Source organism: Leptopilina boulardi, unplaced genomic scaffold (assembly GCF_019393585.1).
Source record: "Leptopilina boulardi isolate dan_hultmark-lab unplaced genomic scaffold, ZJU_Lbou_2.1 LbouV2_228, whole genome shotgun sequence".
Lineage (NCBI taxonomy): Eukaryota > Metazoa > Arthropoda > Insecta > Hymenoptera > Figitidae > Leptopilina > Leptopilina boulardi.
Genome location: NW_026137783.1, coordinates 295,828 through 320,222, shown reverse-complemented (window position 1 = coordinate 320,222; position 24,395 = coordinate 295,828). Strand labels below are relative to the sequence as shown.

The 24,395-nt window shown below is 28.9% G+C and overlaps 1 protein-coding gene across 1 annotated transcript; it reads right to left on the bottom strand.

The window, feature by feature from the left end:
• Positions 1–624: 624 nt before the first annotated feature.
• LOC127279942 (uncharacterized) lies at positions 625–2,379 on the bottom strand. Its single transcript, XM_051302600.1, has 2 exons — positions 953–2,379; positions 625–846 (listed from the first exon to the last, which is right to left on the bottom strand). The coding sequence occupies exons 1-2, from the start codon at positions 1,273–1,275 to the stop codon at positions 675–677; spliced, it is 495 nt and encodes a 164-aa protein (XP_051158557.1). The 5' UTR covers positions 1,276–2,379; the 3' UTR covers positions 625–674.
• Between the last annotated feature and the right edge of the window lie 22,016 nt (positions 2,380–24,395).

Genomic DNA, 24,395 nt, shown 5'->3' with positions numbered 1-24,395 from the left:
AAAACTGTTAAATAATATAATTTGAATAATAATAAATTAAAATTCAATTTTAAATAATCATTAAATTACGTAAATATTAATTTTGATCTAACAAATTTAGTCATGACTATAAAATACTAAACTGTATAAGTGCGCATGCGCTAACTTAGACATTACGAAAATTATAAAAATAATATTAAATTACTATCAATACTAATACCAAATTGTTAATAAATTAAAGCAATAAAATTTTAATATGTTGTATAGATGAATCTATATGAATAGATTAGTTTTTAATGCGATATACAAACATATAAATCACCTATTAAAATAAAATTAAAATAAGGCGGGATTAAACCACGCCTACTACATCATAATGATAAATTACGTTCACGCCTTATGACGAATAAAATATTAGGAGTAACTATCCTCCATTTTATCTTAATATTGTAAATAATTATAAAATGATTAAAAATTTATAGAAGAAAAAAAAAAAAAAAAAAAAAATAATAATAATAATAAATAAATAAAATAAATAAATGAATAAAATAAAAATTTTCTTATAAGTATTAATAGTATCAATAAAACTAGTAACATTTCAGTATTATAAAAATTGTTTATTTGTAAAAAAAAGGGGTATATATATATGCTGATTGGGAGAAAAGTGACAAAGGAAAGGAAGTAAAAGGACAAGGTTATTCTTCAACATCGATTTCATCATAAATATGACTGGGACCAGGTTCCAAATCTTCATCATTGATAAGTGCAGGAGAATATCTATAATTCAGACCTTTTCTGCATAAACATTCTCCATCTCCAGAGAGATACAGCCCACAACCGCAGAATTGATGATCGGTATCTGGAATTCTGAAACATACAAAAATAATATATATATATAAAAAAATAAATAAAAATTGTATTTTGATACAACACTGTTACGATTATCAATTAAATAACAATATATAAAACTTACCCTTGACAAATAACCATCGATGAATGAGGAATGTGTCTACAAACAAGCGGTCTCGTATTTTCGTCAACTATTAATTCCGTGACGATGTTGTTTAATTCATCTGAGTGCCGCCTTGCGCAAACTAAGACATTATCATACTCCTCAATTTCCGCACTCAAAAATGCCACTGCGCTAGATGTGGAGGGTGAATCAATGTGAGCCCTTTTTCTAGGACGCCCTCGTTTCTTTTGGATAACCTTGTGTGAAGTTGGAGCCTCTAAATAATTTTTTATACTTTCACCAAGATGCATCAGCCGATTCATTTCATTTATTAAAAAAAACATTCTGGCCAAAGTACTTGGAGAAGGACGAGCCGACCTTCGGTGCCTTATGGGAACTAAAAACAAAGAACAAACAACTGATGTTAATTAAAATATATCCACATGATATCCATATAATTTAAAACGAGAATCACTAGATTAAATGTTTTTTTTTAAGTCTAAAGAAGAAACGCGCACTAACACGCCTTGACGACGACTGTCTAATTCGCGCACAATTTTAAAGTCATCTTTAGAAAAAGTTTTATTAAAAATTAAATTACACAAATTACATAGAACATCCACCGCTTTATTAGAAGAGATTTTCCAGAAAGCGAATTGGAAAATACCCGCTCTCTCTTCCAAATCTATCAAACGTTCAATGATCAATCTTTGTTGATTCACATACGGAACACTAGAGCGCAATTCATCAACAGAACCAAATATTGCAGCAGTTAAATTTTTATTAATTTCAGTTTGTAAATCAATATTACTCCCTGAATTTTCAAACACACTTAAATCGAAATCATTAATTGAATCCTGATGTAAAGTATTAATATCACCAGAAGAGCCTTCCATAGTATAAATCAAAATCACACGCGACAATGACCAATTCTAGGATCTTAAGGATAAAAGAAGAATAATTCAAAATTACTCACCAGGTGGCAATTGCCTATCTCTTAACAATGGGAGTGGCAACATCCTTTCTTCACAATAATTAATATAATCCACAGTGTTTTCACTAAAAACTGACCTTTGATCATCCATCACTCAACGGATACTAAAAGTCTTGACACGCTACACAAAGGTTGATCCAATGCATGTCATCTTGCAAAAATTTGATGACACTCATAAAAGAGGATTTTGTGTCAAGAGTCACGTACACAAGGAATAGTTGTTTTGACTTCTGCAGAAAGGCTCGCAACTGCATTTTTGCCTTTTGTCATTTTCCTTGTCAGCATAGATATAATCAAATTAAACTACATAATTCAATTTATTAAATTTCAATGTTTTATTGAGGACAATAAAGATCTAAGGGGGGAGGACTGTTACATCCCGATATAACAAATTCTTTTCTTCAATTATTAAATTCGCCTACAACTAGGCAACCAAAATTACAATAGCTTTAATTATAATAAAGTTGGTATATATGAGTTAGAATAAATATATATAATAATTATATATATATCATAATTATTAATATATGCGAATACAAGCATATGTCATTAAAATAATAAGTAATTCTTAAATATTATAATCAATGTATAATCTCTTACAGTATATAAAAGATTTTATTATCGATCAAGATTTAATAGACAAAAGATTACAGTCGGTTAATTATCTACATTAATCTCGGTAAGAAACCGACTGTGACTATATGAATGACTAATCGTTAGTCGGTCTATTATCAAGTAATGATGTATGTGTATAAGATGCCGAAATTACAAACTAACTGCAACCATATATTTTTAATGAATTTCGTAATTGTTTAAACAATCATTATTACATTACTTCTATAATATTAATTATATTATAATAATAATAAAAATATATATGTATATTAATTATTAATAGAATATCATATAAATCAATAATCAAATATCAATCAATAACTATTGATAAAAATCTAACAAATGTAAAAGATAGTTTTATAATTAATAATCAATAAACTAAATTCTTAATAAATTAATTAAGATATTATTATAATTCTATTAATAAATAATGTACGTGACTTTTGCGCTAAATGAAAATTGTACGTGATAATTGCGCTGTCTGCAAATTATACGTGACAATTCTACCCCTATGAACAAAGATCATGTAGTATATAAACCCCAGTTTTTCTATTGCAAAATGTCAATTGTTCAGACGAGTTTCTGCCCGAACGGTGTCTTAAATTCGGCCCTTCGATTTCGTAATTGTTTATCACTCATTGCTGTTAATCGTGAATTTCGTGAACTTCTTAATTTCTTATTATTATTTAAAAGTTCATATTTTCATTGTAATTCTAAAACAACATTTTAGTGTGAATTTAAACAATTCTTAATTGTCGTAATATTCAAAATTGTGAAGGTGTAGTAAAGGCGAACTGTATCATTAATAATTACGACGCATCCAGAGACTCACTTCTGTAATCCTGGTTGCAGCTTGTTACATTACTGTATCGTCGCATCAATTGTAAGTACTTTTATAATTAACAAATGTTTATAATAAATTGTCAATCATAAAAAGGAATATCTCTCTTAAATTATTTAACACAAAACCCTTAGTTTTGAGGAAGTGACGCGATCCTACATTAAAAATAAATATCAGGCTTTACCAACCTGATTAATCAGCAACTTATCTCCTTTTTATTATTATAAATAATAAATAAATTCTACCTTAGCTCGGGACGTGACAGGCCCCTGTTTACCACCTCTATCTTTACCAATTTTCCTTAGTTAGCAAAAACCAGCTTAGTAACAAAATTTAATACCTTTGTTACCATTTCCACTTGTTTTCCAAAATTACGATTCAGCATTAATTTTCCACTTTACATCCCTAAGCGTACCTACGAGGCGTCTCTGGCCCATAATTCAATGTTCAGTACGGTTTTGGTGAAAGACGGAATAACATCCGTGCCTCCACCAATTAAAAAACCAACGCGCTCCCGTCCGGTACCAAGGACCCGCTTTAATTGTATGCTTATACTATTACTGCGGCCGGACGTAAAATAAAATCCAATTTACTCCGAAGTCCACGGAGGCCGGTTGAAATCAATTCGGGGAGAAGTTTTAAGGGAAGGTCGCTTTCCTTATCTTTGTCGCGAGACCAGCCGGGTACGTGTAGGACCCGCGCCTGCCTTTGCAATTGACGGGTCAACAAATTAGGGTAAGAGGGTGGAGTTGTCTGTCCCTGTCTAGTTAACGCGAAAACGACATACGGCAAATCGCTAATGCGCCACCTGAGTGAGTGTGAGAGGACACAAAATTATAATAGTTTTTTTTATTGAATGTTTTGCCCGTCGGAAAGTGTTTGTAAGAAGCGTGAAGGTGTTCAACTCTCGACTATCCGACGGTAGAATAAGGAACATGGAACGGTAAGTACTCAACGTATCGTTTCCGAACTAAAACTCAATTTCATTTGTTAAAATTTGATTATTTCTTTCTATTTCTTGGCAATCTTTTGATAAATAAAATTTGTGATTCTTTCCTAATTCTTTTCTATTTATTTTCTTTCCCTCTATTCTATCCATAACAATTTAATAAAGGAAGTCGCGGTATATTTTCTAATTCAATCTAGAAAATATCAGCATTTTAGCGAAAACGAACCCATAAATAAAAACTTAAATCCTAAATTGGATTTAAGGCAGTTTGGACCTCCGAGAACGGATCCAATATGGCGGCCATTTTTTTTAAATGCTCAAATTCGCTTAAAACTTGTTACTCGCGGGTTTTCGGGGTCGCTGACCACGAATTTGATATTAGTTTCTCAAAATTCAAAATGGCGGATCCAATATGGCGGACGAAATTTGAAAAAATTATTGGAGTTACACAGAAGTGAGTATCTAGGGGTTTTCGGGGTCGCTGATTACGAATCTGATATTAGTTTTTTTAAAGTCAAAATAGCGGATTTAATATGGCGGTTGAATTTTGAAAAGATCCTTTTTTTACATACAGGGTCGCAGATTATGTATCTGATGTTAAAATTTGAAATTTCAGTTCAGTTAAAATACTTATAGTGGATTTCTTCATAATAGTATTTATTATAAACTAAGAGGAACTAATTTTTTGAAATAAATAAATTAATTAAAGTTAATAAAAAATTAATTGTTTTAGTTACAAGTATATTCATAATGATTTTAAATTTATCATAAATGAACATAAATTATTATAAATCAATAGATTTTAAATAAATAATTTTTTTAAACTTATTCTCTGCATAATATTTATAGACATAGTTACAATTCTTTTTTAAAAATTAAAATTTCTAACGAGCTCATGCAACTGTTGCTTGAGAAGAATTTGAAAATGCCGCTGAATTGTGAATACCTAAAATTGCCGATAGGCGACATCATTTGGAAAATAAATATAAGAACGTGGGGATAACTTGTAATTTGCATTACATATGCGTATAGCTACACTTCTGTGCGCATGTGAAAATCATTGCAGGTTTGTATATATATATATATCGTTTTTTTCAGGATTTAATATTTCTCAGTTTACTTTTTTTTGTGTTTCTTTTTTCATTTCTGCGTTCAGAATTTTTTTTACCTTTCTTTGTTTTACTTTAGAGTTAAACATATTTTATTGTTAATTATATAATTTTAACTTCGACAATCAAACTAATAGTTGGATAGTCAACTATAGCAATGTCGGACATTTCTAGCGAAGACGATGGTTTTTCCGATCATTCGGGAAACTCATCATCTGAAGAATCGGAAGAATTTTGCGATAGAGCAAATGACGATTTTGATGATTTTTCTGATGAAGATGAAGACCAACCTTTGTTGAAAGATTGGAAGCAAGTGCCACCAAACAAACGTATAAATGCTTCTAGATTTTCATTTACGGCTAATCCTGGCATCACGGTTGAAGTAGATGCAAGATGGGACGAGCTAGATTTTTTAAAATTGTTTCTTGATGAGAATGTCATTAATTTAATTGTCACCGAAACAAATCGGTATGCTACAATTAACAAAAAAAAAGATTGGAACCCAGTAACTGTTGACGAGTTATGGGTTTTTTTGGGAATTCTCATTTATCATGGCATAATTGTGAAACCCAGACGGCGATGGTACTGGTCGAAAAAGAAACTTATCGAGACTCCTTTTATCAATACATTGATGACTTTAAATCGATTCGAAGAAATTTTGAAATTTCTACACTTTTCAAATAATGAAACATTCGATGCTGCAACTCATCCTAATCCGAAACTGAAAAAATTTTGGGAACTTTATGATATGTTAAATAAAAATTTTGAAAAAATGTACATTCCCGAACGTGATATCAGCATTGACGAAAGTTTGATGGCATTGAAAGCAAGAATTAGTTGGAAGGTATTTATTCCCACAAAGCGCGCCAGATTCGGTTTGAAATTTTTCATGATGTGTGAAAGTGAGTCTAGTTACATTCTAAAGACAATTCTTTACTCCGGCAAAACAACTGAAAAAACAAATGACGGAAATAACTCAGTAACAACGTCGATTGTAATGAAGCTTTGCGAAAATTTGCTAAACAAAGGATATTGTCTTGTAATGGACAACTATTATAATTCTCCAGAATTATTTGACTTATTGATAGCAAACAAAACAGACGCCTATGGAACACTCAGGTGCAACAGAAAAGGTTTGCCTAATGAGTTGAGAAAAGCAAAGCTGAAAAAAAATGAAGCAGTTTGCTGGGCAAAACAGGGAATGGTTGTCATTAAGTGGTTTGACAAAAAACAAATATCGTTGATAAGCACTTGTCACGATGTTTCTTTTCAAGAAACTGCGCCGAAATTTGGCCCAAAAAAGTTAAAGCCATCGATTGTTTGCGATTACAACCAAACAATGGGTGGAGTAGATAAAGCTGATTAACAAATGACAAGTTATTCTATTATGAAATCTCAACAAAAAAAGTATTACAAAAAAGTATTTCAGCATTTAGTTGATCAGTGTTTGTTGAATGCGTATATATTACACAAAAAATATCAAAACAGAACACAAGAACATGTGAGTTTCATGCTTCAGATTGTAACTCAAATAATACAAAAGCATGCAGTTAATCAATCTCGAAAGGTAAAAATCGGACGACCCCGAATTGAAAGAAGTTTGACTGGAGACATAACTCCTGATAGATTGATTACCAGACATTTTCCCAAAATGGTTCCGCCTTCAGAAGGAAAACAAAATCCAACAAGAAGATGCGTTGTTTGCTGCCACAATAAAAAAGATGGGAAAAAAATTCGCAAAGAATCACGCTACTTTTGCAAAGAATGTGATGTTGGATTATGTGTCACTCCTTGTTTTGAAATTTATCATACACAAGAGGATTTCTAGAATTCTTCGAATGCAGAGGAATAAGCCTTCTTGTTTCTTGTACTATTAAAAGAAACAAAAAAAAAATTTTTTTAAATTAAAAAATTAAAAAAAAATACATAAAAATTAAAAAAAATAAAAAAAAATAAAAAAGGGATGTAAATCGAAATTAGGAGCCTCCACGTGGCACATCCTGGGTATACCTAAATTTTTCAGGTATAGCAGATTCTAATCGTTTGATAAAATATCATCAAAAACCTGCAAATACTACATGGAACCAAAATCATAATAATTTTTCAATAGATTTCAGCAATTTTAGATACATATTTTAATTTTTTTAAAATGCAGTCTTCTTATTTGTAATCTGTAATTCCAAAAACCCCTAAATATTTATATCTGTGAAAATCCAATAATTTTTTTCAAATTCAGTCCGCCATATTGGGTTCGACATTTTGAATTTTGAAAAACTAATATCAGATTCGTAATCAGCGACCCCGAAAACCCCTAGATACTCATTTTTGTGTACATGGAATAATTTTTTTTTAAATTTCGTTCGCCATATTGGGTCCGCCATTTTAAATTTTGAAAAACTAATATCAGATTCGTAATCAGCGACCCCGAAAACCCCTAGATACTCACTTCTGTGTAAATCCAATAATTTTTTCAAATTTCGTTCGCCATATTGAGTCCGCCATTTTGAATTTTGAAAAACTAATATCAGATTCATAATCAGCGACCCCGAAAACCCCTAGATACTCACTTCTGTGTAAATCCAATAATTTTTTCAAATTTCGTCCGCCATATTGGGTCCGCCATTTTGAATTTTAAAAAACTAATATCAGATTCGTAACCAGCGACCCCGAAAACCCCTAGATACTCACTTCTGTGTAAATCAAATAATTTTTTCAAATTTCGTCCGCCATATTGGATCCGCCATTTTGAATTTTGAGAAACTAATATCAAATTCGTGTTCAGCGACCCCGAAAACCCCCGAGTAACAAGTTTTAAGCGAATTTGAGCATTTAAAAAAAATGGCCGCCATATTGGATCCGCCATTTTGAATTTTGAAAAACTAATATCAGATTCGTAATCAGCGACCCCGAAAACCCCTAGATACTCATTTCTGTGTAAATCCAATAATTTTGTTTGAATTTTGTCCGCCATATTGGGTCCGCCATTTTGAATTTTAAAAAACTAATATCAGATTCGTGATCAGCGACCCCAAAAACCCCCGAGTAACAAGTTTCAAGCAAATTTGAGCATTTTAAATAAAATAATGTCCGCCATATTGGATCTGCCATTTTGAAATATTGGAAACTCACTTAACCTTCAAAGTCATTGCTCTAAATTAGCCTAAGATAGCAATTTTTAGAAAAATTCAATAATTTAAACAAAACTATCTGATCTAAGGATACACATGTTTATCATTTTTTTCAATTTTTTAACAACATTATTTACTAATAAATAATTAATTTTCGGAGGTCAGGTTAATTGTTTTATAACCTGTAGATCCTGAGCTTTAGTTTGCAACTTCGTTGATATATTTCTGTCAATTTAAGCAAAAGTTATTGTCAAAAATGTTTGGACGAGTATACTCGGCTTTGTGCATACGGTAACACATCCGTTTGGACGAGTATACTCGGCTTTATACCCAGGAGGGTTAATATTCGACATTAACTGGATTATTTATTATTTTTATTTTATTTTATTATTTATAATTTATTTGATTATTTATTTTCCTATTTATCCATTTATTTATTTACCGATATTTTATTATTTACAATTATTTTTTTATTTTATTATCTATTTGATTATTTTTTTTTATTTTACTATTTATCTATTTATTTATTTATTCATATTTATTCATATTTATTCATTATTATTTATTTTATAGATATTTTTTTTTGTTAATTTTAAAATTATTATGTCTATTATATTTTTTTATATTTATAAACATTTTAATTTAAATTATAATTTTGCATTTTTTAGATTATGCACTGCCTGAGAATTCTGCAATCCCATCAACATCTTCTTCTTTAACTAATAAAAAAAACGAAGGTTATTATACTTATATATAAATATATTTTTATTTATTTTCCTACACTGGTTTATTTATTTATTTTTTTTTATTTTATTATTTATAATTTATTTGATTATTTATTTTTTTATTTTTTTTATTTTCCTACTTATCCATTTATTTGTTTACCTATATTTTATTATTTATTTTTTTAGTTTTTAATTTTATTATTTATCTATTTATTTATTTACTTATGTATTATTATTTATTTATCCAATTATTTATTTATTTACCGATATTTTATTATTTACAATTATTTTTTTTATTTTACTATTTATCCATTTATTTATTTACCTATATTTTATTATTTATCTATTTATTTATTTACTTATGTATTATTATTTATTTATCTATTTATTTACAGACTTAAGTGAATCAGATGAGGAGATTTTAAAAGCTGTGGAAGAATGGGAGAAAATTTATTGTGAAAAAAAAATTAATTATTAAGAAAAATTATAATTAAATAAAATAATAAATTTTCATTTAAATATTGAAATAAATAAATAACATATTGATCAGCCGTTAATTCTTCTGCCCTTCTGGATCAGATATATATTTTTTTTAAATTTAGCTCCAAAACCTCTTGTACCCATTTACCAGCATGCCAAGCTGTCCCCATTTACCCCAAAAATTTGAAAACTTAGGGTAAATGGGGACAGTTTGGCATTATTAACCAAATTGATAAAAATAAAAATATCATAAGTCATAAGGAGTCACAGGGAATAAGAAAAAAATTTTAGTATGATTTTTAATTCTGTTTTCTTTGAAATGCTCGACAAAATACTGAAACAATTTTACTTTGATGTTCAAGTTTTTATGCATTGAGCTATAATTTTTTTTATCTTGCTGCCAATTGTCAAGATAAAAGCTTGCAATACTCAAAACCTCTTGCAGATGATCTGAGTTTAAAATATTGACGTTGAACTTAATTTTAAAACTGTAAATTTAGCTCCAAAACCTCTTGTCCCCATTTACTCCAACTGACCTTATATTTATAAGTAAATGTATATCTGTAATTGAACTATATTTTTTATTTTAATAATTAAAATTAAATAATTTTAATAACAACAATTTTTATGAGCATTGCGACAATTGCATGAATGCATATTTTGTGTGCATGGTGTGCATGTGTGTGGGTGTGGTTGTGGATGCATGTATTGTTGGTGTGCTGTGCATGTAGGGGTGAAATGATTACACTGATCTCTTCGATTATTAATAAAATAATCGTTTCTCATGTTTCTTCTTCTCCGTTCAAACTCTCTGAAATTGTAAATAATATAAAAAATAATAATTATGATAAATGAATATTAAAAATTAAATTATGATGCGTAAAATAAGAAAGAATATACCTTCTATCTTGTCTCGCTTTCATTTTTCTTATTAAATTTCTCCGTTTATTTTTTTCTTTTTTTACTTCTTCTTTTCTTTCGATTTCTTTTTTTCTTCTTCTTCTATTTCATTCTTTTTTAATTCTTTTTCCTTTTCTTCTTTTTTTTATAAAAGAGATTTATAAGAAATCCAAAAACTAAAAAGAATAGAATTGAAAAAAATATATTTCTAACACCTAATAATAATTTTAATATAAATGTTTTATATATTAATAAAAAATTTTAACCTGATTTTCATGACAAGAATAAAAATATTGTTACGTGAAAAATATATTCAAATTAGAAAAGTGATAAAAATATGTAATATATTTACCCATTTTTCGTAGAAAAGTATTTAAAAAATTTCATGAATTATTTATTAATTTAATTTTTCAAATGTGTCTTGTAAAACTGTCAAATTAACATATGAAAAACATATGAAAACACATGAAGTAAGTCAAAAGAAACTTGTTGAAAAAATATTTAAAAGAAACTTTTGTAAACATTTTATTCTCATTCTCGGTAAATATATTACTGTGAAATTTATGAAAACAGTCTAAGATTTTTATTTAATTAACATTAGGTATTACAAATATATTTTAAGTTTAAATTTGAATTAATTCCATTGTTTGTTGTCAAATAAAATTAACATTTTCTCTTCAAAGAAATGTGAAGAGAATATCGAATTAAAAAAAAGAATAAGAGAAAAAGAAAAAAATATGAAAAAATTCAATAAAAAAAAGAAAGGAATAAAATAAGTACAAGAATTAAAATAGAAAAATGAGGGTAAGAGAAAATAGAAGGTAAATTTTTTATTGATTACTTTTAAATATTCTATTTAATTAATAAAAATGTACTTTTTCGTAGATTATTATATACTAATTTACTTATCATTGAGGTAAATGAGGTTCATTTGAGGTAAATTTAATAAAGTAATGAAAGTTAAAAAATCAATAATTCGCATTTTGGCTATAAAATTTTGCTATAAAATTTAAATTTAAAATATTTAAAATTTGAGAAAATTGTTCCTCTTCCTATCATTTATATTATTTGACATAGAACACATATTTTTCAAATATTTGTTTTTATACCAAATAAGTTTGCTTCGAGTACGGAACCCTCGATTTCAGTGCGAGTGTAACTCGCACTTGTCCGATTTTATTTTATAAAAAATATTTTACTAAAAAAATATAAGAAACATAATTTTATTTCAACTCGCAATATTTTTATTGTATTTACATTTTGTGTTTTAATTGAATTTAAATCATTTAAATCACTTCACTGAGTTAAAGAAATTTATTGCTTTCTCCGCGAGGAACGCAAATTTTTATAAAATGAACATAAAGAACCCCCTATTTTATTTTAGAGTTATAACGACAGAAGAAATAAACTTAAGCAAAAAGTCCACTGTTTCCACTTCTTATTTAGTTTATTAAATTATTTCTATAATCTACACATAAAAATAATAAATTTGAAGCCCTTTAGATAAAATTTTTTTCGTTATTGGGAGAAAATTCATGATTTTTTCTAAAATTATCAGTTTTTTCTTGACAGACCCAGAAAAATCAACTCCAATCATTCTCGCTATATTTTTTTGTAATCTACACGTAAAAATACGTCAAAATATATAAATTTGAATCACTTTAGAAAAACTTTTTTCGTTTTTTGCAGAAAAATACATTTTTTTCTTAAATTTGTCATTTTTCTTCAAAAATTTGATAAAAATTGATGATCAACTCCAATCGTGCTTACATTTTTTCCCTGTATTTTTCACGCAAAAATACAGTTTTACAGCAAATGTGAACAATTTGGGTTGAATATTGTGTGCGCTAGGGAGAATAAATCATTTTTTTCGAAATTTTTGATTTTTCCTTGACAACGCTATGTAAATTGATCGGAATCAAGTTCGCTATATTTTTTCTGTAATTTTCACGTAAAAATACGTAAGTGTACCAAATTTGAGCTCTTTATGTCAAAAGATGTGGCCGCTAGGGGGGGGGTACATAGTCATTTTTAGGCATTTTTCGTAAAAATTCATGGTTTTTCCTTGACAACGCTATGTTAATCAATTCCAATCAAGTTCGCTATATTTTTCCTGTAATCTACACGCGAAAATACATATGTGTACTAATTTTCAGCCCTCCAGATAAATTTGTGTGGCCGCTAGGGGGGGGGTACACGATTTCAAAAAAACCGATATTAATAGGGTTCCGAACCGAGTACGGAACCCTAAAAAATTTAAGAATATAAAATTCACGGTAGAACAAATAAGTTCTTCGATTCGTTCATTATATCCGGATGAAGACAGAATGCCTCATCTGGAAAGACTAATTCGTGAATCGTACAAAAAAAAGGAATGTGTATGGTTCACCATTTGCAATAAAATCATGGCTACTTATACCGAAAAAACAGTGAGGAAGCACGTCAGAAAGTGTTACTACATATATAAAAACCATTTTCAAGATGTGTCAGAATGTTTGCTGAAACTAGACAAAAAAAATTAGATCATAGCCAAAAAGATAAATTTGCCAAGCATAAAAAGACAGTAGAACAAAAAAAAGGAAAGAACCAATTAAAACAGGAAGAGCTACAAGATTTCAAGAAAAGATGGATCAACAAAAAAAATAATGTAAAAATTTCATCATCTTCAGAAGCTTAAAATTACTTTCTACTGTTTGTGTTCATTTTTTGTTCATTCGCAAACCACCTGTTAATAAAACAATAAAAAGATAAATAAACAAAAACATCATATCTAAATTGTTCTCTTCGTTAAATAATTCTTCCTGCCTTTAAAAATTAATTATAAGAAATATCATAGTTAATGATTATTAACGAATAAACATAAAAAATAAAGAAAATACACGTACTTTTAAATCAAATCGTTTAACCCATGAATTGTTGAAAAGTTTTATGAACTGCAGAAATTAATGCCATAACTTATTAATTAACCAAAGCTCTAAAAACTTTTCTTCCTCCCAAAAATAATTGACCATTCTTCTCTTAGTACTAACGAAAACCTCCGGTGCTTTTTCATAAACAAAAAAATTTCCTGACTATAGAAAATCGAATTTCATTGTTAAAAGTAAACTCGGTTTCAAATTTACTCATTACATAGAAATCGAAGCCATAAATTGTGAATTGAAAAAGCGTTTAATCACTTTGCTCCTTCCCAGGAATAATTGAGAATTCTTCCCTCAGTACTAAAGAAGGCTTTCTATGATTTTTCATAAACAAAAAAAATTTCCTGTCTTTAGAAAATCGAATTTCATTGTTAAAATTAAACTCGGTGTCTATTTGACACATTATACAGAAATTAAGATATCACATCGGTAAAACCGTTTTCTATAAATTTTCTTGAAAATTTTACCATATGTTCTTATTATCATTCTTGACAAATTTGCAAAATATGAAGAATTTTCGCCGTACGAAACCAGAGATATTAGCAATCAAAGTTGCTTATTTTGCATGGGAGACGGGACTAATGTATGGGGGAGAAGTACATTTTCATAAATATCATCAGAAGTTTTAAATAAATTTTTTTCAAAAACTAATGTTGAATTCACGAATAAATTTGGAACTAAAATATACAAAGAAATTTATAATTTAGCGTGCCGTTTATTTGTAATTATAAATTAAAAATTCTATTTCATGACATCATTTGCAATATATAGCACACCCGCCACTTTGATGTGGCAACATCGCAGGATGGTAACATTAGTTAGAGAGAGACAGTAGTCCACAGTAGTCAAAGCGAGACATATAGCGACGTTGTCAAACCTCCTACTCCTTACAATCGCTGCTAGTGTGGGGTATACGTGTACGAGTGTATTTGTAGAAGTAGGTACAGTATGGGCTGAGAGTATAGGGAGTTGAGGGCGAAAGTATAGTGCGGGAAGTAGTAATGCGAGCTACAAACTTTTGACTCCGATTAGTGCCGATGTGATACCTTAAAGCTACAAATTGTTAATTCTAAAAGACTTTAATCACTTTGCTCCTTCTCAAGAATAATTGAGAATTCTTCCCTCAGTACTAAAGATGGCATCCTATGATTTGTCATGAACAAAAAAAATTTCCTGACTATAGAAAATCGAATTTCATTGTTAAAAGTAAACTCGGTTTCAAATTTACTCATTACATAGAAATCGAAGCCATAAATTGTGAATTGAAAAAGCGTTTAATCACTTTGCTCCTTCCCAGGAATTATTGAGAATTCTTCTCTTAGTATCAAAGAATGCTTCCTATGATTTCTCATGAACAATGAAAATTTCCTGGCTATAGAAAATCGAATTTGATTGTTAAAAGTAAACTCGGTTTCAATTTTACTCATTACATAGAAATTAAAGCCATACATTGTGAAATGAAAAAGACTTCAATCACTTTGCTCTCTCTTAGAAATAATTGAGAATCCTTCTCTCAGTATCATAGAAGGCTTCCTATAATTTTTCATAAACAAAAAAAATTTCCTCACTACAGAAAACGAATTTCATTGTTAAAAGTAAACTCGGTTTCTATTTGACACTTTGTACTGAAATTGAAGCCATAAATTGTGAATTGAAAAAGACTTAAAATCACTTTGCTCCTTCTCAGGAATAATTGAGAATTCTTCTCTTAGTATCAAAGAATGCTTCCTATAATTTCTCATGAACAAAGAAAATTTCCTGACTATAGAAAATCGAATTTCATTGTTAAAAGTAAACTCGTTTTCAATTTTACTCATTACACAAAAATTGAAGCCATAAATTGTAAATTGAAAAACACTTTTATCACTTTGCTCCTTCCCAGGAATAATTGAGAATTCTTCTCTTAGTATCAAAGAATGCTTCCTATGATTTCTCATGAACAAAAAAAATTTCCTGACCATAAAAAATCGAATTTTATTGTTAAAAGGAAACTCGGTTTCTATTTGACACTTTATACTGAAATTAAAGCTGCAAATTGTTAATTGAAAAAGACTTTAATCACTTTCCTCCCTCTTAGAAATAATTGAGAATTCTTCTCTTAGTATCAAAGAAGGCTTCCTATGATTTCTCATGAACAAAAAAAGTTTCCTGACTATAGAAAATCGAATTTCATTGTTAAAAGTAAAGTCGGTTTCTATTTGACACTTTATACTGAAATTAAAGCTGCAAATTGTTAATTGAAAAAGACTTTAATCACTTTGCTCCCTCTTAGAAATAATTGAGTATTCTTCTCTTAGTACTAAAGAAGGCTTCGTATGATTTTTCATAAACAAAAAAATTTCCTGACTGTAGAAAATAGAATTTCATTGTTAAAAGTAAACTCGGTTTCAAATTTACTCATTACATAGAAATCGAAGCCATAAATTGTGAATTGAAAAAGCGTTTAATCACTTTGCTCCTTCCCAGGAATAATTGAGAATTCTTTTCTTAGTATCAAAGAATGCTTCCTATGATTTCTCATGAACAATGAAAATTTCCTGGCTATAGAAAATCGAATTTGATTGTTAAAAGTAAACTCGGTTTCAATTTTACTCATTACATAGAAATTAAAGCCATACATTGTGAAATGAAAAAGAATTCAATCACTTTGCTTTCTCTTAGAAATAATTGAGAATCCTTCTCTCAGTATCATAGAAGGCATCCTATAATTTTTCATAAACAAAAAAAATTTCCTCACTACAGAAAACGAATTTCATTGTTAAAAGTAAACTCGGTTTCTATTTGACACTTTGTACTGAAATTGAAGCCATAAATTGTAAATTGAAAAAGACTTAAAATCACTTTGCTCCTTCTCAGGAATAATTGAGAATTCTTCTCTTAGTATCAAAGAATGCTTCCTATAATTTCTCATGAACAAAGAAAATTTCCTGACTATAGAAAATCGAATTTCATTGTTAAAAGTAAACTCGTTTTCAATTTTACTCATTACATAGAAATCGAAGCCATAAATTGTGAATTGAAAAAGCGTTTAATCACTTTGCTCCTTCCCAGGAATAATTGAGAATTCTTCTCTTAGTATCAAAGAATGCTTCCTATGATTTCTCATGAACAATGAAAATTTCCTGGCTATAGAAAATCGAATTTGATTGTTAAAAGTAAACTCGGTTTCAATTTTACTCATTACATAGAAATTAAAGCCATACATTGTGAAATGAAAAAGAATTCAATCACTTTGCTTTCTCTTAGAAATAATTGAGAATCCTTCTCTCAGTATCATAGAAGGCTTCCTATAATTTTTCATAAACAAAAAAAATTTCCTCACTACAGAAAACGAATTTCATTGTTAAAAGTAAACTCGGTTTCTATTTGACACTTTGTACTGAAATTGAAGCCATAAATTGTGAATTGAAAAAGACTTAAAATCACTTTGCTCCTTCTCAGGAATAATTGAGAATTCTTCTCTTAGTATCAAAGAATGCTTCCTATAATTTCTCATGAACAAAGAAAATTTCCTGACTATAGAAAATCGAATTTCATTGTTAAAAGTAAACTCGTTTTCAATTTTACTCATTACACAAAAATTGAAGCCATAAATTGTAAATTGAAAAACACTTTTATCACTTTGCTCCTTCCCAGGAATAATTGAGAATTCTTCTCTTAGTATCAAAGAATGCTTCCTATGATTTCTCATGAACAAAAAAAATTTCCTGACCATAAAAAATCGAATTTTATTGTTAAAAGGAAACTCGGTTTCTATTTGACACTTTATACTGAAATTAAAGCTGCAAATTGTTAATTGAAAAAGACTTTAATCACTTTCCTCCCTCTTAGAAATAATTGAGAATTCTTCTCTTAGTATCAAAGAAGGCTTCCTATGATTTCTCATGAACAAAAAAAGTTTCCTGACTATAGAAAATCGAATTTCATTGTTAAAAGTAAAGTCGGTTTCTATTTGACACTTTATACTGAAATTAAAGCTGCAAATTGTTAATTGAAAAAGACTTTAATCACTTTTCTCCCTCTTAGAAATAATTGAGTATTCTTCTCTTAGTACTAAAGAAGGCTTCCTATGATTTTTCATAAACAAAAAAATTTCCTGACTGTAGAAAATAGAATTTCATTGTTAAAAGTAAACTCGGTTTCAATTTTATTCATTACACAGAAATTGAAGCCATAAATTGTTAATTGAAAAAGAATTTAATCACTTTGCTCCTTCCCAGGAATAATTGAGAATTCTTCTCTTAGTATCAAAGAATGCTTCCTATGATTTCTCATGAACAAAAAAAATTTCCTGACTATAGAAAATCGAATTTCATTGTTAAAAGTAAACTCGGTTTCAATTTTACTCATTACATAGAAATTAAAGCCATAAATTGTGAATTGAAAAAGAGTTTAATTACTTTGCTCCTTCCCAGGAATGATTGAGAATTCTTCTCTTAGTATCAAAAAATGCTTCCTATGATTTCTCATGAACAAAAAAAATTTCCTGACTACTGAAAATCGAATTTCATTGTAAAAAGTAAACTCGGTTTCTATTTGACACTTTATACTGAAATTAAAGCTGCAAACTGTTAATAGAAAAAGACATTAATCACTTTGCTCCCTTTTAGAAATAATTGAGAATTCTTCTCTTAGTATCAAAGAAGGCTTCCTATGATTTCTTATGAACAAAAAAATTTCCTGACTATAGAAAATCGAATTTCATTGTTAAAAGTAAACTCGGTTTCAATTTTATTCATTACACAGAAATTGAAGCCATAAATTGTTAATTGAAAAAGAATTTAATCACTTTGCTCCTTCCCAGGAATAATTGAGAATTCTTCTCTTAGTATCAAAGAATGCTTCCTATGATTTCTCATGAACAAAAAAAATTTCCTGACTATAGAAAATCGAATTTCATTGTTAAAAGTAAACTCGGTTTCAATTTTACTCATTACATAGAAATTAAAGCCATAAATTGTGAATTGAAAAAGAGTTTAATTACTTTGCTCCTTCCCAGGAATGATTGAGAATTCTTCTCTTAGTATCAAAAAATGCTTCCTATGATTTCTCATGAACAAAAAAAATTTCCTGACTACTGAAAATCGAATTTCATTGTAAAAAGTAAACTCGGTTTCTATTTGACACTTTATACTGAAATTAAAGCTGCAAACTGTTAATAGAAAAAGACATTAATCACTTTGCTCCCTTTTAGAAATAATTGAGAATTCTTCTCTTAGTATCAAAGAAGGCTTCCTATGATTTCTTATGAACAAAAAAATTTCCTGACTATAGAAAATCGAATTTCATTGTTAAAAGTAAACTCGGTTTCAAATTTACTCATTACATAGAAATCGAAGCCATAAATTGTGAATTGAAAAAGCGTTTAATCACTTTGCTCCTTCCCAGGAATAATTGAGAATTCTTCTCACAATACTAAAGAAGGCTCCATATGATTTCTCATAAACAAAAAAAATTTCCTGAGCATAGAAATTCGAATTTTTTTGTTAAAGTAAACTCGGTTGGTATTTTACTCTTTACTCATTACTTTGAAGTTATGTCAAAATCTTGACGTGGTGGGTAAATTGGCAGGTAATTGTTTTATCGACGTGTAAAAGTTTACAAGGCAAGGAAACCGATGAAGAAATCTACGAACTTTTATTCAGGTTTTACTAGAAATCTAAAGTATAAAGTTGCAGTTTGTTGAAGAATAATGGCTGAAAATTTACAAGATGCAGTAACGCTCATGCTGGCTATAGACCTTTTTTTCGATGATGATGATGATGATGATGATGAGATAATCAAAATTTTAATTGAATCTCGAAGGGAGAAACACCATAAGATAGCAAATTATTTTGAAGAAATAATTCCTCTGTATTCGCTGTCAGGTAAATAGTTATACTAATTTTATAATAATAATAATTTTTTACTTCAATACTAAGCAGAGAAAGCTTTGTATACTTTTTTCAAATAGATTATAAAAGAACATAGGTTTATTTAAACAAATAAATATTTCTCAAAAATTACGCAAGCAGTACGTAATATAACCTTAAAGTGAAGGGAATATTCTATTGAGCATTCGGAATATTTCACGGAATATTCCAGGTATATTAAAGTAATATTAAAATGTCCGCTTCATAGGAATATTCCAAGATAAAATCGATGGAATGTTCCTTGGTTATGTTGAGGGAATATTCCCAAATAATATTCTGGGAATATTCCCTGAATATTCCGTGGTGATATTCGAAAAATTAAAATTAAGTCTTTTTAGGGTTCCGTACTCGGTTCGGAACCCTATTAATATCGGTTTTTTTGAAATCGTGTACCCCCCCCCTTAGCGGCCACACGAATTTATCTAGAGGGCTGAAATTTGGTATACATATGTATTTTCGCGTGTAGATTACAGGAAAAATATAGCGAACCTGATAGGAATTGATTATCATAGCGTTGTCAAGGAAAAACCATGAATTTTTACGAAAAATGCCTAAAAATGACTATGTACCCCCCCCTCTAGCAGCCACATCTTTTGACATAAAGAGCTCAAATTTAGCACACTTACGTATTTTAACGTGAAAATTACAGGCAAAATATAGCGAACTTGATTCGGATCAATTTACATAGCGTTGTCAAGGAAAAATCAAAAATTTCGAAAAAAATGATTTATTCTCCCTAGCGCACATAATGTTCAACCCAAACTGTTCATATTTGCTGTAAAACAGTATTTTTGCGTGAAAAATACAGGGAAAAAATGTAAGCGCAATTGGAGTTGATGATCAATTTTTATCAAATTTTTGAAGAAAAATGATAAAATTAATTAAAAAATGTTTTTTTCCGCAAAAAACGAAAAAAATCGGACAAGTGCGAGTTACACTCGCACTGAAATCGAGGGTTCCGTACTCGAAGCGAACTTATTTGGTATAAAAACAAATGTTTAAAAATTATGTGTTGTATGTTAAATAATATATGTGATACAAAAAACACAATTTTTTAAAAAAAATTTAAGAAAATTGTTCCTCCTTTGGTATAAAAACAAAAAAAAATTCTAAATATGTGTTGTATTTCAAATAATATAAGTGATACGAAGAGGAACAATTTTGTAGAATTTAAGAAAATTGTTCCTCTTCGTATCACTTATATTATTTGAAATACAACACATATTTAGAATTTTTTTTTGTTTTTATACCAAAGGAGGCACAAATTTTCTTAAATTTTTTTAAAAAATTGTGTTTTTTTGTATCACGTATATTATTTAACATACAACACATATTTTTTAAACATTTGTTTTTATACCAAATAAGTTCGCTTCGAGTACGGAACCCTCGATTTCAGTGCGAGTGTAACTCGCACTTGTCCAATTTTTTTTCTCATTAAATATACAACTTATTTCAATCTGCACGCTTTCAATATTACCATGCAGTTTTAACATTTTTCAATTTTCCGAATATCCCCGTGGAATATTTAGGGAATATTCCCTCAATATTACCTGGGAATACTCCCTCAACATTACCTGGGAATATTCCTTCGATTTTATCTTGGAATATTCCTGTGAGGCGGACATTTTAATATTACTTTAGAATCCCTGGAATATTCCACCGGAATATTCCCTTCACTTTAAGGTTATATTACGTGCTGCTTGGGTATCTTCTTATGAATTTCCGATTCAAATTATTTAAAATAAAAAATTTGTAATGTGAAGAGTTTCAAATTCAATTATATATTAAATTTGTAAACACAAATACCCAGAATGCTCTTATGATTTCAAAATATTTAATATTTCTCTCATACTTTTGACAAAATTTCTTAACTTTTCCCTGATTCAAACAATCAATTTTACCTTCTCCAACTTTCCCCTGAACTCCCTGACTTGTGGCAACCCTAAATGTGATAATGTTTTGTTATACTATGATATAATACATACTATTCTATTAATTTAATAGATTTTAAACAACATTTTCGAATGACACGGACGACGTTTCAAAATCTTTTAGAAAGAATTGGTCCCTTGCTTGTTAGGAAGAATATTGGACCAAGTGTTGTTCCTCCTGAAAAGCAAGTTTGCATTGCTCTCTGGACATTCTGCAATCAAGGAGTGTACAGGTACATTATTTCTATATTTCACAATTTATATGAAATTTTATGTAATTTATTAAAAAAATTAGAAAGTTTATTAAAAAGGCATACAAAATAAATTGCCATGCAAACAATTTTCTGGCTACTCTTGCCTATCGAAATTTTTTGTTACATACAAACAGGGTATATCTACTAACCGGAAACAGGGAAATCGCCAGCAAATAAATTATAATTGTAAATTAAATGGAGCTTCCACGAAATGTGTTATTTGATTTGAGTAAAATTTTGACTCAAAATTAAATCTCAACATAACCAAGGAACATTCCATCGATTTTATCTTGGACAATTTCAGTTTTTGCACAGCTATTATATCAATTATATATTAATTTTTAGAACTGCATAATTAGTATTCAATATTTTTATAATTAGTCAGATTTCAAATATTCTTAATCTGGAAAAAGCAGGAAAATGAACGGGAATTTGAAGAAGAAAATGTAATAGCTACCCTCACAAATAAAATTTTTATTCTTAATTTTTCACAGAGAAATCACTCTCGTCCTATGAAGTGTAAGGTGCTTTGTGAAGGATTCCTAATTTATATTCATAAATAATTTCCAGACAATTAAATTTCAATTCTATTTCTGAGTTGTATCCTTTCATATTTTTATTAAAGAGATGAGAACTAAATGATCATAGGAAGGTGAATTAAAAGAAAATTAAAATTCTTTCTTTTTTAAATAGCGACGTTTCGTTGGCTCAGGTTTTCCAACCTCTTCAGGCTAAAATTGATTAAACAAAACACTTTTTTAAAATGTAAAATTTTTTAATATATAAAGTTGAACAAAGTAAAAAACATTTTTAAAAAAAGGAAGAATCTGTAGTTTATCGTCATAAAAAATCTTTTGGTCATGATTTTGATTAGGCTAATGTAAAGAATTTAGATCGAGATTCTAATTATTTGAAGAGACGAGTATCTGAAATGATTCATATAAAACCTTCTAAATAACACTTCCTTTCCTTTGCTCAATCGACTGATGCCGTGACCTGAGCCAAAACGTCGCTATTTAATTTTTTAAATTAAAGAAAGAAAGAAAGAATCTTAATTTTCTTTTAATTGACCTTCCTATAATTATTTATTTCTCATCTCTTTAATTAAATTTCAAGTCAATGTTGAAAAAGTAGGCAATCTGTAATTTATTTAATAGAGATGAAGAAAAGCTCAAATCCGAGCCGAGTCGACATTTTCAAGTCGAACAAAGTAAGTAAGTTATGGAATTTTTTAAAGAAATTGATCGCTTTCGAGTACATAGAGGAATTTCAGTTTTCTAAATACTAATAAACTATTGATAAGTAAAAAATTTCAAAATTCTTTCATTATGCTGTATCAAAGTAACACTTCAATTTAATAATTATAACATGTTGAATTGATTGAGTTCGACTTGGCTGAAAAAAAGAAAAAGTTGAAATAATTCAATCGCGTTACAAGCTTTTTGCACATCTTTAGTAACTAATTTTGTATTGTATTTTACATTTCATAGATTAAAACAAAAACTAAAGAAAAAAATATATATTTAAATCAAATTTGCAATTTTATTTTATAAACCCGTGGTGTCTACCGGTCAGAAAATTTTATTCAAAATCAGGAAAATTTTTTTTCTAATTGCATGGTAATTTATTTGGTATGTTTTTGGTCACCTTTTTATTTTTAAAGAATTGATTTTTTGTTTAAAGTGCAACTTAGTCCAATTTTTGTAGCAATAGTAATATTTACCCTATCCAAAAATTAGTAGAATAAAGTAGTAGAGCTATGAGAGTTCTAGGACAGGTTCATATCTCGGCTAAGTTACCTACAGTCGGTAATGCAGATTTACCTACAGTCGGTAATGCAGATTTGCCAACTGTCGGTAATGCAGATTTACCTACAGTCGGTAATGTAGATTTGCTAACTGTCGGTAATGTAGATTTACCTAAGTCGGTAATGCAGATTTACCAAGTGTCGGTAATGCAGATTTGTCAAAGTCGATAATGCAGATTTACCAACTAATTGAAACATAACCTTAAAATTAAACTTAATCTAAATTAAAAAAAATCGGACAAGTGCGAGTTACACTCGCATTAAAACCGAGGGTTCCGTACCCTTAAACCTAAAATTTAAGGGGTTAAAGTGTGAAGGCATGTGGAAAAATTCCAATTTTGCTTAATTTTTCCTGTAATATGAGCATAAAAACACATAAATAGACACATAGTCACATATAACGAAAATTATCAGTTTTTCCTTAAAAACGCTATGATTATCAACTCCAATCATGCTCACTATATTTTTTTTGTAATCTATACGTAAAAATACGTAAGTATACCAAATATGAACTGTCTTGGTCAAATAGTGTGTGCGCTAGGTGGATTAAACGCTTTTTTTCAAAATTTTTGATTTTTCCTTGACAACGCTATGTAAATTGATCCGAATCATGTTCGCTATATTTTTCCTGTAATTTTCACGTAAAAATACATAAGTGTACCAAATTTGAGCTCTCTATGTAAAAAGATGTGGCAACCAGAGGGGGGGTACATAGTCATTTTCAGGGATTTTTCGTAAAAATTCATGGTTTTTCCTTGACAACGCTATGATAATCAATTCCTATGAGATTCGCTATATTTTTCCTGTAATCTACACGCCAAAATACATATGTATACCCTAATTTCAGCCCTCTAGATAAATTCGTGTGGCCGCTAGGGGGGGTACATGTCTTGCTTCACTA